This window comes from Procambarus clarkii, chromosome 59 (assembly GCF_040958095.1).
Source record: "Procambarus clarkii isolate CNS0578487 chromosome 59, FALCON_Pclarkii_2.0, whole genome shotgun sequence".
NCBI classification, from domain to species: Eukaryota; Metazoa; Arthropoda; class Malacostraca; order Decapoda; family Cambaridae; genus Procambarus; species Procambarus clarkii.
This window is the reverse complement of record NC_091208.1, coordinates 21,372,900-21,391,875: the sequence shown is the minus strand read 5'-3', so window position 1 is coordinate 21,391,875 and position 18,976 is coordinate 21,372,900. Positions and strand designations below refer to the sequence as shown.

Here is an 18,976-nt window from a genome sequence, read left to right as displayed (position 1 = left end):
CACCATTTGTGTTTAGTGAGGAATTTACGTGAAATAAACATTGATCTGAGAGAGAGTTGCTCTGCCGTTGAGTCTGTCCGGGGTCAGAGCTCGGCGATTATAAAAATTACATGTATCTTCGCTTTAAATTCAAATATGCCCTTGGTAAGGCATTTAAAATGAAGCTTATATATCTATCTTTCTTGCGATACATAAAACTCTTACCTTTATTAACAAATCTGCGTGAAATAACCATTGTTCTGAGATGAAAATTGCGGGTTTCGAGCTCGACGAGCGATGAAAAATGCAACTTTTATACGACTACAAATATCTTCGGTTTTACTTTAAATATTGTCCTGGTAGATGTTTCATATATAGATAATGCTTCTGTCGTTCTTCTGCCATATAAAGATTTTTTGGTTTAATAAGTTATCAAGATGTTTTCAACAATATTCTTCGGGGCGTTCGTCTATGGGCGACCACTTTGAAAATTCAACACATAGGTTAACCCAACTGATACTGGGGGTATCTTATCTATTTATTTATTTATTTATTTATTTATTTATTTATTTATTAATTAATTAATTAATTAATTTATTTATTTGCAAGAATGTACATTGGGTTTATGAGTACATAGCATGATGTGTTTATCTTGAGGATACTTGGGCTCCCTACCTCATGTCCGCATGTTTCCTCTACCATATTCTTCCCATCATAATCTACATTCCTTACTAGATGACATTCATTCAAATAAAACATCTTAAATAAATATATAATGGTTTATATAGAGCTATTGTGGTAATGGAGAGGGGGTGGGGGGAGATGAGGAGTCTGAGGGATGTGTGGCAATGATCAGCTGTTGTTTGTTATGGCTGGTGGTGAGTCAGGTGAGGGTGGCTGCTGCTCCTGACGGTGCTAACATCTCCCAGGTGGGTCCTCCTCCTTCATCCTACACAATCACACCTTCTGGATTTCCTCTGAGGGAGGGATATGTGTGGCCAGATAACCTTGAGTGTGGTATATAGCGTCCCCTGCGGGGTGTTCCTGTACAGTACGCGTGGAACCGTATGTTGCTCCTGTGGTTACAGATTTGTCAGAACTGATGAATTGAAACAAAAATTTCAGAGAAAATTTTTTCAAAAATTGCTTGAAATTTGAAAACGTGAGTGATGTGGAACAGGCAGTCTATTCATGAGCAATTAGACCAGTTATTTTTCACCCCGGTACCGCATGTTTGGCTACCTTTCCCTACTCCTGATGCTTCTGTTTACCTAACACAGGATGGGTATGGGGGTGCATCATAAATGAGGTATACTAGCTATCAAACGCTAAATATCTAACACTAGTATTTAGTAGTAGTTACAGGATAAGAGCTATGCTCAGGTGTCCCATCTTCCCAGTACTCTGTGTCATGTGGCGATCTGAAACGATGGATAGTTTTGGACTCCACCACCTTCTCACTTAACCTCTTCCAACTGTGTACAACACTATTTACAAAAGTGACCTTTCTCATTTTTTTTATTTTCGCAACGATGTTTCCTTAGTTCGAACCTATGTAACCGTGTTTATGAAGTTATCGTCTTTAAAAGTTGGTTTTTGTCGATTCATGTTACTATTTTTTACATAGTGATCATATCAACTCTTTTTTTTCTTGTATCTTCTATTCTTGGTATACTATTTATCACTTCTGACTTCTGGTCGTAGCTCTTGCTTTTTTAGTTCCAGGAGCAATTTAGTTGCATGTCTTTGCACCTTTTCCAATTTATCACCCATTCCTTCCCTCCCTCGCTCACCCACCTGCTCACTCCCTCACTCCTCACACTTGTGCTGGTCAGAAAAGCAGCACCCTCGCTTCTCTCAAGTGTTCAATCACCAATGGTTCAAATGGTTGGCAAGGGTTTGTTCACTCCTCCATAATCCAGCTCCATGTCGCCAACTCCCTTCCAATTGCAACACAGTCATACTGCTTTAGTACTTCCCCTCATAGTTACCTCACCTCTCTACATACTGTGCTATACTGTAGTTACATAAAATTATCAAGCTTTTCACATTCAGCTCATAGTTCAGTCAAACTTTTTAATTTTATGTACATTCCCTCAGTTATCTAACTCACATAAGTGCTTCTTGAGATAAGGACACCATACAATTGCTGCACATTCCAGGAAGGAGAGAGGTCAGTGTGTTTCTTAACAGTTTAGGATAGTCACCTAATCAAGAGGTTAGAATATCACTTGCAGCTCCCAGGCTGAGGTAGGTCACCACAACAATAATGCATTAGAGGGCCACCCTGTCGAGCAGGCAGCCAAAGTGTGTTTACACACATTAGACATATATCGAGGTCCCATCTGATGGTGAATTACAGACCCCTCCCCCCCAGGATGGAACCCCACAACAAGCTGACTAACTCCTGGGTACCGACTTCCTGCTAGGTGAACTGGAGCATTAGGTGATAGGAAATGCACCCAACCATTTGCGTCCCGCCTGGGATTCAAACCCGGAATTTTTTATTATTAGTCGAGAACAAACCCAACTGTACTATTGGGACCCTTATATTTACAAAGTGTGTTATCAGTATCAGTAAAGTCAATTATATAATAACAAAAATATTTGTAGAAAAAAAACCATGTGTAGGATTGCTGTTCTGAGTGCTAGGGGGAAGAACCCATACATTTTTGTCATACATATACAGTACTGTATGTGTGTTCACCACACAGCCTTTCATGCCTACTCATCTAGTCACATAAACTGAGCAAGTAAATGCTAAGTGAACCACTATATAATTCCCAGAAATTTAGTACCTTGCTGTTCTGTATGTGATAGTGAATATACAAAAATAATAGTTCTAGTAAATAAAAAAAAATGTACTGTATATTTGTGTATGTCCCCTCCATTGCAAACAGTTCAATGAATGAAAGTTTGTGACAATATGGGGTTTCCTATGATGCACCAGCTATTTGGTAAACACTTACACAGGGAGGATAAACTCTGAGATGCATCAAATTTGTTAACTTGTGATCAAACACAAGTTAAGTTTTTCGTCTATGTCAGACAATGGATAAATCCTAAATGCTTATCATGATGCAACTCTGTGCATCATGATAAGCAATGAAATTTATTTTATTACAAAATACTGTACCAGGTGAGTTCTATGACTCGATGAAGTGAAATAGTTAATGATGAGGCAAGGGTTCCCTTTATCTCCATTATAGGATTTGTAAAGAAATATTCATTACCTATCCTATATATGTCCTTTCCTAGTACAGGCATACCTCAGAATAAGAGTTTAATCCGTTCCTGGAGACGCCTCGCCTTCCGAAAACTCGCATTCCGAAGTTAATTTCCCCATAAGAAATAAAGGGAAATGAATTAATCCGTTCCTGACTACCCCAAAAACCCCACATCAAACTAAATTTTTATACCTAATTTACCTAATTCATCTAAATAAACCTACAAAACTGTGTTCCAGTTATTACTTACCTTGCTGTCGAGTGCTGTAGGCGTATGGAAGATGGTGAGGAGGGGGGAGGAGGAGAGGAGTTACTGTTTGGAAGGGGAGTCCCCTTCCATAATCACATCACATAACCCCATGCCTTGTAACACTATGGATACCACTTCTCTTTCTAAATTTTTCAAACCAGCCCCTGCTTGCCTTAAACTCTTTCTTATCTGCATCACTCGTTGCAGGGGTATTCTTTAGAAGGTCTTCGTGCAACACCCTGGCTTTCTCACAAATAATGGCCTCCGAAACACTATCACCCCTCAACTCCTTGTCGTGTATCCAAATTAATAACAACTTTTCCACTTCTTCAAGTATTTGTGGTCTTTGTGCCGTTAATGTTCTTACTCCTTTTGCCACTTTAGCACCCATAATCTTATTTTTCTTCTTAAGTATAGTGCATATTGTTGATGTGGCTTTGTTGTACTGCCTACAAAGTTCAACAACACGTGTACCGTTCTCATGCTTCCGAATGATCTCTTGTTTCTCCTCTATTGTCATCCTCACATGAGCTTTCTGGCCTTTATCCTTACCACTGGCTTTCTTGGGACCCATGGTGAGATATATAATAACAAATTGTATAGACAAATCACCAAAAATCCAACAAAACACTGAAAATCCGCGAGAAGAATTGATGTGGGGGTAGTCACTGAGCGCGAGACAATAATAAACTGAGGGGCGGCGGGGCGGAGGGGCGACGAACGCGCTAGGTCGGCTGTACGCGTATCAACAAACTCGCGTCCAAACTCGCCTCCCGAAGTAACCCTCGCCTTCTGAGACAAATTTTTGGAGTAAATACACCTCGCCTTCCGAAAACCTCGCATACAGGGACAATCGCATTCCGAGGTACCACTGTACACTGTCCCGTTAAGTACTTACCCGAATTTACCTGAGGGCCACTTAACACTTTGGTGGCCTCGACGAGGACAGGAAAACAATTATTAACTTTATTAAACTCAAATTATTGTCTTAATAATTTAGTACTAATGAACCTGATGATAGATATATATATATTCTGTAGCACACTACAGGTTTTTCAGTACTGTTACAAATGGACCACAATTGTCCACTAATGTGCAGTAGTGTATTTGTTGAAGTGTTTCATCGCATCACTGTGCTTGTAGGTTTACACTGATGGCTGTCATTTAAATGTTATTTTACAAACAATTACAGATGTGCCCAATACACAAGATGCAGAGATGACACACGTGAGGATAGATATAAGGTCATCTGGTAAGTACAGTATTAACAAGAATTTTGTAATTCATTATTTTATTTTTAAATATTTTCCTACTTTTTTCTTTTTCTTCAGTTGTGTGGTTTAAAAATTATGAATAATTAATAATAATAATAACAATAATAATAAAATTAAACCATATCTTATCCTTAGGCACTAATTCATTCTTTAAACACTCACTCTTTGATAATGCTTCACTGTCTGAAGATGTGAGTGTTAATATTGAAAATTGTACAAGCTTTGACAATAAGGAATACATTGTTTCTGAAAAAGGCTTCTGCTCTCCGAAGAAAAGTCATGTGCCCTTATTCCATGTAAAATGAGTATTGCTTTGGCCATAATTTTGTAGAAATCAGTGGTAGTGTGAAATCAAGTGGTAAGCCTGGTTGACTACCGGGCTGCAGGGACGCTAAGCCCCGGAAGCACCTAAAGGTAAGGTGAATGCTGAGAGCATCATCTGTGTCCACATGTTGCTGAAGTGGTGTAGGGAGGAGTATAATAAAATGTTTACAATATCAATTTGAAAGCAAACCATGACACAGTACTGTATATATTGTTTGCCATGCAAAACATTCGGTTTTTGCACCATACAAACAAAAAAACACTGGACTGGCAAATACTTAAAAACAAATGTTTACAAACATTTAGACAGCATAAAATCTATAAATAATGGATTTTAAAAAGGTTAAAGTAATAAGGGTCTGTAGCCATATGAAAGTAATATGTGAATTAGATAACTGAGGGAATGTACATAAAATTGTAAAGTTTGACTGAACTGTGAGCTGTATGTGAGGGGCTTGATAATTTTATGTAACTACAGTATAGCACAATATGTAGAGAGGTGAGGTAACTATGAGGGGAAGTACTAAACCAGTATGACTGTGTAGCACTTGGAAGGGAGATGGCGACATGCAACTGGGTTATGGAGGCGTGAACGAACCCTTGCCAACCACTTGAACCATTGGTGATTGAACACTGGCCTTGAGAGAAGCAAGGGTGCTGCTCTGCAGACCAGCCCAGAGTGGGGGGGAGTGAGCAGGTGGGTGAGGGAGGGAGGGAGGGAGGGAGGGAATGAGTGAAGAAGGGAAGGAATGGATGAGTGAGTGAAGGGAGGAGTGAATGAGGGGATGAGAATGGGAAGGAGGGAAGGAATGGATGAGTGAAAGTGTGAGTGAGCGAATTGGATTTGTAGGATGAGTGAGTGAGGGAGGGAGGGAATGAGTGGGTGAGGGAGGGAAGGAATGAGTGAGTGCAGGAGGGAGGGAGGGAGGGAAGGAATGAGTGAGTGCAGGAGGGAGGGAGACTAAATGTGAGAGGAAGTGAGCTCGCTGAAGGCAGATAGGGGCTAGAATGATGCAAGTGCAGTTAATTTAAGTGATCTGCTGTACTGTACTTGTTTCTTTATAGTGCACTAAGCTCCAAAAGCATCTTTCTCTCTCTCTCTCTCTCTATCTCTACCTCTACCTCTACCTCTACCTCTCTCCATATATATACAGTATCTCTATCTCCCTTTTTCCTCTCTTTTTCTCCCTCTATTTTCTAGTAAGTCATCACTCATCTACAGCGAACTACTACATCTTTTAGAGTCTAGAACATATGGCAAAGACAATTTTATGAGAAAAATCAGGTTTATAAGAAAAATTCAATGTTTAAAAGAATGACAACAAATGTTTTGAGTGCTTGCAGACGCGGCTTACATCATCAGTTGGGGAAGGATGTGTATGGGGGTGGCAGTCTTTCTTAAGAGTGCTTCCATTAGTTGAATGTGTTGTATTTAATTCAGTGTTCCACAATCTTCAGGAGTGTTCAGTTTATACAATGATGGCAATGTATTTCATCATGCATTAGATAAGAAACTGAATATTTATACTGTGTAAATGAATCATCATTAACAAATAGTTTAGCAATACTAATAGGAAGTTTTCTACATTCTCTATGGAGTTTGTTATCAGGAGTCCATACATTACATGGCGTACTTGGTCACAATAACAATAGGATGATATGATAAGGTGCACCACTAAAATACTTATCATTCTGTACTAATGACAGAGGTGTGAGGAAGACCTGTACCTCTATAGTAGTTGGTGTGTAATACTCGTGGTAGGTTGTCACAAGGTAAATCACTTGTCATATATTACGGTACGTATGCTTATTACATTTATTATTCTAGACATTGTTAGTGATCTACTGTGCATTGCTTGCATAAGCCTTGTGCTTGTTTTGATGATGAGATCTTTATCTAGGGTTTCTTATTCCCTCTCATTCTTGCAGCATTCTCTATCTATTTCCTGTTTTTTTTCTAACCAAAGCTTTAATTGCACAAATTTCTATACTTTCCTTACTTGACTTGCTTTACTCTTTTTATTTTCATAAAAAAAATTATCAATGATGCATTGTAGATTACTGGTATTAGTGTCTAAACTGGTAATACTAAAGTTCAAAATTCAACCAGGAAAATTCATCTGGAATAATGGGAGGAAGGATGTTTAACAAGCTGCAGGTTTCTTGTCCCCATCAAGACCATGAAATAATGGTGGCCCTTGTGTAACTTCAGATAATTCATATAATTTCATGAGGAACTTCCATCTTTGTTCTCCATAAGTTTACTTTTGTAACTTTTTACATTTAAATCTTGTCAATCATATAAAAAAACGTTTCACTATTGTGTCATACATTGTGCTTACTATTCTTTGTAAACTAATACCTCTACAGTTCTTATTTGCAACTTGCTTCTTGACTTTTATACAGTAATAAAATCAAAGCTCTTTTTCCAATCTTTTGGAGCAATATGACACACTCGTGCCTTCGGGGAAATTCTCCATACTAGCTTCACTAATTTGTATCCACTACAATTAATCATTTAATTTGATGTATTCTGTGTGTACCTCCAATATTTGCAGTTTTTCCCATATCTCGATTTCCTCCCTGCTTCTCTCCTCTTTACCAATGAACATTCTCACATGCTCATCTGTAACATTCCCATTTTCCCTTCCACCATTCTCCCTGCAATTCTTTTTTATTTATTTCCAAAACAGCTTCCCATTTTTTTAAGTTTATTCTTTGCATGAAGCTTTTAATCTCAGTCATTTTTTTTTTCACTTTGCAGCCTTTTATATTTATTTTGTTCAATTTATAGACATAGCTACTAATTCCTGAAATACCATTTCCACTCATTGTCATTCTCTGGGTTTCTTCCCACTTAACTATTCAGATCATCCACTACACATACTCTATAATTCCTGGGTGTCATACCAATCTCATTCACAAGGCTATCCCAAATTATCTGTGCTTTTCAAACATGTGTCATCATACAGTACATATTATGACTAGTGGGTAATGTCTGTAATGTATAATATGTACAGTATTAAAAAATACAGTATAAGAGTGTGGGTCCAGTGTGACTAGTTAGTTTTATTCTCACCTCACACTTTTGGATCCTGTGTTAAATTCCCGGGTTAGACAGAAATGTTTGGGCACATTTCCTTTCACTTAATACCTGTGTTTGCCTAGCAGTAAATAGGTACCCAGGAGTTAGGAAACTGTTGTGGGATTGCATCCTGGGGAGGTTCAGTAGTTCGGCCTTGGAGGATCATGATGCAAATCTAAAGCATATATATACACACAGGCTTCCTGCCCCTGACAAAAATGAATTATGATCAATACTAACATTGGGTTGCCTTTACTTTTTTTTTGTGAATACTATTTTGACATTGGGGGAGGGCATGCATTCATATTGATGAATCAGTCCAGAGTGGTTATATCCGCTCTTGAAGGTGGTGGTTCTTACAACATCGATACTGCTGGTGGTGTTGGGGGGCAGTGGTGGTCCTGCTGGTGTTGAAGCTACTGCTGTTGGAACTTTTTCTGCTCATGGCACAAGTGGTGGTTGTAGCTGCTTGTGGTGATGCTGGTGCAACTACTGATGGCGCTGCTGCTGGTGCTGCTACTGCTGCTGGTAGGTGGTGGTGGGAGGCTGCTGGTTCTGATGCTGTTGCTGCTTCAGGTGGTGGTGGTGCTGTTGCCTGCGGTACTGGTGGTGCTGGTTATCCTCGTGGTAATTAAAAGTGTTGCCAGAACTCTTGCTACTGGGTCTGCTGTTGCTGGTGGCTGCTGGGGCTTTTGGGTCTGCTTGGTCTTCTGGTGCTGCTGGGTCAGCTGCTATTGCATCTGCTGCTACTGCTGGGTCTGCTGCTGTGTTCAGAACAATGTAATTGTCATACTATGCTTTATAAAATAATTATTGCTGCAATACGGGATAGGTTATATTAACAAAATAAAAAAAATCAAATTATTTAGACATTTGGCAACCCTGTGAGTAGTGATTATAGGTGCGGTTGGTGCACATTCCCTCTCCCCCCCCCCCATCCGCACACATGTGCCTCCAGTAAGTGTACACACCTGTACCTCTGGTGAGTGTACACAGGTGTGCTCCACACAGTTCAAGACGAATGCATGTCTGCCTACTCTCCATATTTTATTCATACAAGTTCAGTGTAGTGTACATCCTTGTGAAAAATGCAGTTTGAATGCATTGTGAGTAGTGATTTAAACAGTGTTGAATTTCTTAATATATCGCATGAAAATATAGTGCGTTCTAAATATTTGAAGTTATTATCGTGCAAGTGCAATCTTTCTGAGGTCTTTTATACATTACTCGTGTACTGTATAAGTTCATATACATTTATTTACTGCATATTATGAGTTAATGTACCTTTATTTACTATTATAACTTGTATCCTTTTCTTGTACATTGTTACATATTTTACTTATAAAAGTTTATTTTAATTCAAATTATTTCCCCATTCAAAGTCTGAGTTTCGCTCGACCCAGAAATCTGTAGTCATTTAGGCAAGCAAGTGACAGTGTTGTGAAGCTGGTGACACCCAGTAAGAGTACAGTGGTGAGGTGTGTGATGTAGAGGTTCACATTGTTCACATCCCTCAGGAGGCATTGCAGCTTTCCTACTCGTGATTTTGTTGAGTATACAGTATACCCAGAGTTTAAGGACATCCGTCTACTATATCAGCTCGAAATGTGGTTATTTTGTCAGTTAAAGCTTCTACAAGAGGGATACATAAGAGAAACAAGTCAGTACTGATATTTAAGAAGAAAGTTGAACTAATTAAGAAGGTGGAGTGTGTGTGATCCTGGGAATTATTGTGTGCGCTGAATATCAAATGAGCAAGACTATGCTTTCAGACATGACCCTTGACTTTTTCTAGAAGTGAAAGTGATAAAGTAATATGTAATAGAAATGCAGCAAGTAAAGCTAAGGTATAAAGCGTTGATTAACGCAGTGTGGGAGTGGCACGAGCACCTAACAGGAGGTGTACCTTATCAAGTTAGGCATCCTGTCAGGCTGGACAGACTGTCAAGCTTTACAACAAACAGGCTCGACAGACTGTGAGGCTAGGGAAATTATCAGTCTGGACAGGCTGCCAGGCTTTACAAACTGTCAGGCCAGATAGGCTGCACACTGCCAATCTGGAGAGAGTGGAGAGAGAACACTGGAGAGCCAAGCAATTAAATAAAGTCCTGCAGGAGGTAGGATGATGACCACATGTCTTATACCTGTACATCCCACTCCCCCAAACTCGCCTCATACAAGTGTCAACCCTTGCAGTAGGATGATGTTATATGGCATAAATTATGTCAAACCCCATTTTGTTTTCTTGTAAATATTATAATTACTAAATAGCCAATTAAATACAAATATTGTGTCCTGTTATTTACACTATGTCAGATGAGTAAGCAGCTCTTGCACACTATATCCAGAGCTAATCCTCCCTGAATCCTGCCCAGCCACAGTTAAACGTGATCCTGTACCAGTCTTGTCCATCTCTGTGGAGTGCTGTGGATGTGTGAGAGACTGCTCCATTGTCATCCTCTTGGTGACACCACCCCCCACACCCTGACACTCAAAATATGTTGACACCCACACACCGGTATCTACATGTCAGTACCCACATGCCAGTATCCATACCTGTATGCCAATACCCAAATGTTAATATCCACACCCACCAACCACACACCCGCTCCCGACACCCACTCACAACACCCGCTCCCGACACCCACTCACAACACCCGCTCCCAACACCCACACACCTGCTCCCGACACCCACACACCTGCTCCTGACACCCACTTCCAACACACCTGCTCCTGACACCCACACACACACCTGCTCCTGACACCTGAAAATCTGGTGGGCGAATTTTATTTGCTGTTTACATGGACCTGTTATATGGACATCTGAATTTTGGAGGGTGCATTGTACTGTACTGTGCAGTATGGAAAATAAGTTGCTAAACATTGCAGGACTGTGGGACTCAATAGTGTTTGCTTGTAAAAATTCAACCTGAAACCTGTAATATTTTTGCATAAATAAAATATTATTACTTTTTTTTTCTAGATACATGTAATGATATACAGATATGCATGCACATCATCTCACATCTACATGTTGCAGTTGCAGACATGGCATATAACCGTTTAGGAGAAGATGGAGAGAAGGGGGAGGAGGAGAGACCTGTCAATCATCACAGCGTTATCCATCCAGGGACAGAGGAGCAGCTAACTCTCTATGGGTACCAGTACTCGTGCTGTAAAGCAGGTTGCTTCTATGCACTCACTCTGGTCACCCTTGGGATTTTTTATCTAATATCCTACTGGAAGCCAGAATGGCGCGTTTACTGGTTTAGCAGAGCAGTGTTCTTTATCAGATGCTGATACACTAGTCATAAAGGTGAGGTTTCAGACAATTCAGTGTTCGCTATCTGTTCTTGATTAACGGTTAAATTACAGAACTCGTCATACGATGCGTTCATTGCAATTTGTTGTGTCCATGGCCATCAAATGATGTACTTTTCATGCCAGTGTGCAAATATTAACATGCCAAATAGATTTTATTTGAATTCATAAGTGTCTATGCATAACTCGGGATCAAAAGAAACATTATTCATTGCCTTTGTTCCTTGATAGCCATGATAGGGGGCTATGACTAATCGTTTGCCACCCCACTGCTCTTATTATGGTGATGGAGGACAAAGCCACTGGTAGGTGCAGCTGTGGGGGTTGATGCATACAGCTTAAACACTGGTGGACCACTGGTAGGTGCAGCTGTGGGGGTTGATGCATACAGCTTGAACACTGGTGGACCACTGGTAGGTGCAGCTGTGGGGGTTGATGCATACAGCTTGAACACTGGTAGACCTTCCCTGCTGTCTCCAGCATTCCCACTGGCTTGAGGAGTGGTACCACCTTCGGGTGTGTTCATTATGCTTTGTATTGACTAAAAGCTTATTAAAGACTTGTCATCTTGTCGTGTGGCCAACTACTGACTCTAGCAAGTAATTACTGTATCTGCATTTATGGATTTGTTCTGCTTATGTATTTTTTAGGCTTATACTACAGAAGTGAATGTAGTTTATACAGTGCAGTGTATAAAATGCTATAAATACTGTTTTTGTTGACCAGGATGCTGATGGCCAAATTCATGTAGTAATAGTTGAGGCAGAAGCAGTGGAGGCTGACTTTTCCTCCCAGTATGTGGTAGCCTCGCATTGTGTGAATGGTGCTATTAATGGCAGTCCTTATGGAGCGTCAGATTCCACTTGCCTCACTCAGCCACTTCATAGGTAAGTCAACCTCGTCTTTTTAAGACATTTAAAGATACCCTATTTGTCTTGGATAAATTCAGCTGTTCACTTGGAATAGCTCAGACGTGTTATTCAGTTGACAAATATCTTTCCCAATCTTTGTATTAGAGTTTTGTTTTACTGCAGGTTACAATGGCATTGGGATAAGGTGTAAAGTTTGTGTTACTGATGTGCTGTAGAGGTTTCCTTCCACCTGATAGATGTAGATGTTTCCTTTCATCTGGTGCTTCTGTTCACCTAGCAGTAAATATAGGTACCTAGTAGGGAGATAGCTGCTATGGGTTGCATCTTGGGAAAGGTCTTTAGATTGGCCTAGGGTAGCCTCAATAAGCCTAACAGACTTCATGTCCCTGACAATGGGAAATCTACCAGATTGACTTTTATTATGGATAGTTTTGAGGAATTGAGCAAATTGATATTCTCATAAAATAGTTGATGAAAAAAATATATGTTGCTTCAGTTGTTTTGAATTATAATTAAAGTTTTCCACATATTTTCTAGCCAATCAAATTGAGAATAGTCAAGTTGTTAGATGGTTGGTGTCATTTCAATTATATCTATGGAATTTAAAATATAAATAGCAGGAAGTTAAATGGAAATTCTTTATGCTACTATTATACTGTACTGCAATTCTAATGTGCTTATCTCATGGGCCATAAGGGAAAAGTATATTATTACCTTTACATCATAACTATTATAATATTGCTGTCATTAAATTTTGCTTTTCCATTTGAACAAATCCTTCCTTTCTCTAGATATGCAATTATTATACATGCAGAAACATTCATAATTACATGGCAAGGTCTGGTGCTTCACTGTTCTGATGGCTACAGCTATACTAACATGAAAAGGTCAACTTTCCGTTGTCTCTAGTTCCTTGTTTCAGGATCCAGTGTTTGGGCTTAAAGTTTTTGGTGCTCTTTCAGGATGCCTCAGCACTGTTCCCTGAAAGGTTTCCTTACCGCTTCTTCTCTTTTCCCCCTTGGTCAGCCTTTTATTCTTTGTTTTCTGTGGTGAGCTAGCTCAGGGAACCACCAAAGGAAGCCCTCTCAGAAATCCATCATGAAATGTAATGAAATGCCACATGCTGGTCCAGTAGACTCCTTTGGTGGGTGCACGTTTCTGCCCTTGTATCTTTGCCATGGTTCTTGGGGGTCACTTTTGGGTGACTGCATGTTTGATGGAGACAGACAATGAGGGGTCTAAGGTGTCGAAGCTGTCATCTGGTGTGGGCAAGTGTAACTAGCATTTCAGTATGGACAACAAGAATATGTAGCTTATGTTAAGGTTACCAGTGTTTCCATGCAGTTTTTTGTTTTAGGGTGCCCTACCTTGCTGGAGTTTTTACTTTTGGCCGGGATTGATCTACGATCCCCAGACCACTTGCCTCTGTTGATGGGGGCCAGTCCATAGTATAAGTGTGAATCAAAGGGCCTGAGGGGGTACTTAGGCTTGTAGCTAACCAGGAGGGTAGCTTGTTGTAGCCACAGAAGGAACCCACCAGAAAGAGGCATTTCATTACATTCATTACAGATCACTTCATAGCCATATTACTCCCAAAATGCTATGTATAATTTTAGACTTTATGAAGACTACAATTTCTAAGCATAAATGAAAAACCTGTAATGTTATCTTATGTGCTTATTATGAATATGTTCCAATGTTTCATTTGTTTCAAGCATTTTAATTAGGTATCCCTGGTGATCTTTTGAGACTTGAAGTCCAATTACTTTTCTTATATTGACAGAGTCCTCCGGTACTTTGTATTTCATTACATTAAGTATGTTTGGGTTCCGGAGAAGAGGTTATTTACTCGTCTCTATGGTTATGATGTGAATACTCCAATCAGTTCTCTACTTAATGACTTCAGGGGTTTTACCGTCCAAGAGCAAATGAACAGGTACTGTAAAATGTTTGATTCCTTACACGAAGTCAGGCAATGAAGATGCAGTCTGTAGATAATGTAAATTATTTCACTTTCATAACCATTTTTAGGTTTGATATTGAAGTTGCATAAACAATTTTAAATTGAGTTTAATTGGCTAAAGGCTCATTAAGTGTGTGCCAGACTTTTATGATACTGTATGGTTGTTAATCCATAAACATATGCTGGCTATTGAATTAGCAACATTATCCCATACTTTTTCATCTTAATCATTTCCTTACTTCAAAACTGGTTGAGGTACATAGTCAAATATGGGAGTCTCATTGATGGTCCTCTGATTCCTATTTATATTTATTTGTTTACCTTGTTTTAACCACGTGGGCTTTTTGTATAGTAATGTTATACTGTATTGTACATTTAGTTTTCTGTAAGGAATAAATCAACATATCACTAGAACACGATTAAAATTACACCTTCAAGTAAAATAATACAGCGATGGTAAATGGCTATCGAAGATTTTTTAAAATGACTTTTCTCTTTTCAGACAAAAGCTGTATGGCCTCAATGTGATAAGTGTGGAGGTCAAGTCCTATGGTTATCTTTTGGTAACAGAAATATTGAATCCATTTTATGTCTTTCAAATTGCATCTATAACTCTGTGGTCCTTTGACAACTACTACCTCTATGCCACGTGCATCTTCCTCGTGTCCTGCCTCTCCGTCTTCCTCTCGCTCCTTGAAACACGCAAGGTGATATTAAATTAATAGCTCTGCCATGTAATTATTTATTTATTCCATGCTACTTAGTCCAACTAGTCCATGCTACTTACCATAATCTTCGTCCATGCTACTTAGGTCTACTTAGTCCATGCTACTTACCACCTCAAGGTTTGGTCAAGGTAAGTCACTCATTACACCATTCTCATACATGCACTGCTTTGTTCATCAAAAGCTCTTCAGAATAGTTAATACAAGTCAACCAATTTTATACTTAGTTGTTACTGTGTTAACTTTCTCCAAATTTGTAAGGGCCATGTACACTGTACAGTCTTTCTCGCATGTCTGCCTCACCAGCTATCTCTATGCAGATTCCTTATCAGCAGAAGTCTTTAGTTCATTAGTCAAGCTGTTCACTTGAATACTTTGCAGTAGACTGCAGTTTGCTTCACTTAACTATTTGTAGATTGCAGACCTTATTTACTAATAACTGTCGTAGATTGCAGACCTTAATTGCAGACCTTGCTTACTAATAACTGTCGTAGATTGCAGACCTTATTTACTAATAACTGTCAGTAGATTGCAGAGCGTGTTTACTAATAACTGTCATAGATTGCAGACCTTATTTATTAATAACTAGTCGTAGATTGCAGAGCCTTATTCACTTATAACTGTAGTGGAAAAATCAGCAGGAGGCATGAGGAGTGGAGCCTATGCTCGGGATACTTATATACAGCGTATTTGAATCCTCCTCACAGCTCCTGCTGATTTTCTCATTGATACAACGCTTTAATGTGATATTTGTTTTGTGCAATAACTGTAGTCCTATTCCTGTTAAAGGTGTATATATTTATTATATTCTAGCAAAGTCAGTCTCTGCATGATATGGTGGAGGCATCAAACACCAATACTGCGTCAGTACTGCGAGCAACACCAGAAGGAACAACAGGTATGCTTTTCAAAAGATTATAAGCCTATGTGTGGCCTATATAAATCATAGGTCAACTCACGCAATCAATAATAGACTGAAATTAATTGATAAACAGCACAGTAATATCATATGACTGACTTGTTTATTTTAGAGCTGATTTTGGTTTAGATGGTAAGGCCACAGCTTAATGATCAATAGCTTCCCACTAACTGAAACAAAGCTCATAATTATTGTTGTCCCTCGAGATGTCCTGTTTTATTTTACAGCATATAGTTATATTTGTACAGTATGCCATAGAAAGTGGGGAAATGGGATAGTGATGAAATTTTTCATTGTTGGGGATAGTAAACCTGTTTGGCTTATTGATGTCCTCCTAATTCAGTGATCGATTTTCTCCCAGATGCAATTTACAACTGTTGTCCAACTCTGATACCTATTTGCCACTAGGTGAAGAGAGGCATAATGTGTAAGGAAACATGCCCAAACATCTTGTCCTGCCCATGAATTAAACTCTGGTCCAACTGCAATAATTTTTGGTATTCATTTCAACTGCTCTTGAGATCTTTTCCATGGATTCATTTGCTGTCTATACTGTATAGTACAGGTCTGAGGGTTGTGTCAGTTAGGACCAAAAGTGCATGAATAATTACTGGAATGAAAGTGTCAAAAAAGACTGAGGATTTTAATGGTGTTGGGAGAAATTTGTGATGAACTTGGGAGCCAAATATTACCAGCTGACTTTGTTTAGAAATTTGCTAAGGATGGTAAAAACTGGAAGAAATAGAAGAAAATTGAGAAAAACTGGAGGGTAGTTAAAGGAATTACTGTAAATAAGAGAGAGAAGAATTTCTGGAGAGAAATACTATAGAATAGAAGTTCTTCATAATATTATATAAGATTCCGCTAAAATCATAGTTGTTCGATACTTTCCCGAGGGTATCTATTTTTTCTTTGTCATATGCTTTCTCCAAGTCCATAAATACCATAATATTTTATCTTTTGCATGTTTTTTTTCTATTACTGTCTTGGTGCAAATAACGAACATTTATCTAGATGGACACACTCTTAACCCTTCTGCTGTCAAAAAGCTTTTGTGATCACTCTTGTATTTTGGTTGTTCCGTTTGAAAAGCGACCTGAGCCCAGGTGCCAAGAAAAGAATGTTCACATCATTTTTTTTTTATTGGATGGTGTTTACATCCAACAGTTGAAGCGGACATAAGCACAACGGAACTGGTCCCGGGTGATGTTGTGGTTATTCCTTCCGCTGGGTGCACCATGCCTTGTGATGCCGTCCTCATATCTGGCAATGCCATTGTTAATGAGAGCATGCTTACAGGTATGTTATTACTCTCGCTTTGTTTTCTAAACTTTTCCAGATAATATAAAACTTTTCTGTTGCTCTTAATCTTTTTGTTAATCCTGCACCAAATTGTTTGTAATGTGTAATTACACTTTGATTAAGGTTAAATACATGTAATATATTGCATTCACTTTATGTGACGGATTTGATTTTGTTGTTTCCAAGCTAAGCCTTTATAATTTTTTTCAGGTGAGAGCGTTCCAGTCACCAAAATCCCAGTTACAGTGTCGGAAGAGACTGAGATTTATTCAGCCGAGAGGCATAAACGGCATACACTCTTCTGTGGGACATCGGTAATCCAGACCAGATACTATGGCAGTGCTCAGGTTTGTATGTGTATTTACAGCCATTGCAAATCAGACTGCTGAAACATTTGTAGATTAACTCCTCTGGAATATTACTGATCTCAATGGTTTTAAGCTTCTGTTTTATTGATTGTTTTTTTGGGCATTAACTGGCAGTACCATCTGTTAACTTATAAAATTATGAATGTCAGAAGGGAGGTTAAATGGAACATACAATGGAAGGCCTTGGGTTAATTGTGTTCTTCAGTTTTCCTTCACGTCTCAAAGTTCATTTGTAATAAAAAAAAACTGGGTCTCTGAAGTTTTCTCTTGAGTATCTACTTTTTAATATCTGTATATACTGTATAAAAATGAGAAGTTGCAACTCATGCTTAATTTTTCATTTTTGTATATCTAGTATCTATTTCTTATGATTTAGCAAGTATTCCTTGTGTATTAAACTGCATACTAGTACTTTCTGAACAATACCTCTTAGGTTGCAACACGCAGTAAAACAGTATATAACATCCCTCAATCCATCTGCAAAATACTGCTTAGTATACAGTAAAACAAATGAACATAAACAACCCAACTGACACACTCTTTATGTGTTCAATGGGACTTCAAAGATGGCCAATTATTACTCTGAAGTTACACACAATGCTAACTTGTCTCTTTACCAACTGCCACCAAAGTGCCGACACCTGGTAGCACAACAGGGTCGAAGGATATGGTAACCCTCATGTTGTGCCTAGCATCCAATCATAATGCCCCTGGTTCCAAGTAAAGTTATATTGCACTCATGGAGTAATACACATGAAAATGCCTGCGGTCTCCGTGGCAAAGTGGTAACACACTCACTTGGCGTTTCGTGAGTGCTGTGGCCTGGCTTCATATCCTGGCCGGGGAGGATTTACTTGATGCTAATCCTTAACTGTCGCCTCTGTTCACCCAGCAGTGAATGGGTACTTGGTTGTCAGACAATTTGGTGGGTCATATTCCGGGGAAAATTAGGATTAAGGACTTGCCCAAAACGCTATGCGTGCTAGTGGCTTTACAAGAATGGAATGGAATGTAATGTATGTAAAATCATAGCATTGCAGTACACCAGTTGGTTTATGATGAATGATCCCACTTTTGTACTGTATACATAAGCTGTACCTCACAAAAATGATCTAAATTTTGATAATTATTTGTCAGACAATTACTAGAATTTATTTAGAAATGGTACCTTAATTTTTAATAATTATATCAAACTAGGAATTAGCTAACAATTAGCAGCACCATTCTAAAAGAAAAAAGCATGATTGCAAATACTGCATTAGAGTTAGAGCTAAAATTATTTTATTTTTATTTTTATATTGTAATATTAAATTTATTTGTGTTGTTCCACGTTTTCTAATACTTTGCATTCGATCTAGTATAAAACT

The 18,976-nt window shown here is 38.8% G+C and overlaps 1 protein-coding gene across 1 annotated transcript in view; it reads left to right on the top strand.

The window, feature by feature from the left end:
• Positions 1–4,651: 4,651 nt before the first annotated feature.
• Positions 4,652–18,976, top strand: part of LOC123768198 (polyamine-transporting ATPase 13A3) — a 41,876-nt gene continuing 27,551 nt past the window's right edge. Inside the window, 10 exon segments of the mRNA XM_069306954.1 lie at positions 4,652–4,708; positions 8,486–8,667; positions 11,180–11,415; positions 11,417–11,455; positions 12,187–12,347; positions 14,116–14,268; positions 14,798–15,002; positions 15,834–15,918; positions 17,107–17,238; positions 17,452–17,588. Of these exon segments, the coding sequence (XP_069163055.1) occupies positions 8,583–8,667; positions 11,180–11,415; positions 11,417–11,455; positions 12,187–12,347; positions 14,116–14,268; positions 14,798–15,002; positions 15,834–15,918; positions 17,107–17,238; positions 17,452–17,588 (1,233 nt within the window). The 5' untranslated portion in view covers positions 4,652–4,708; positions 8,486–8,582.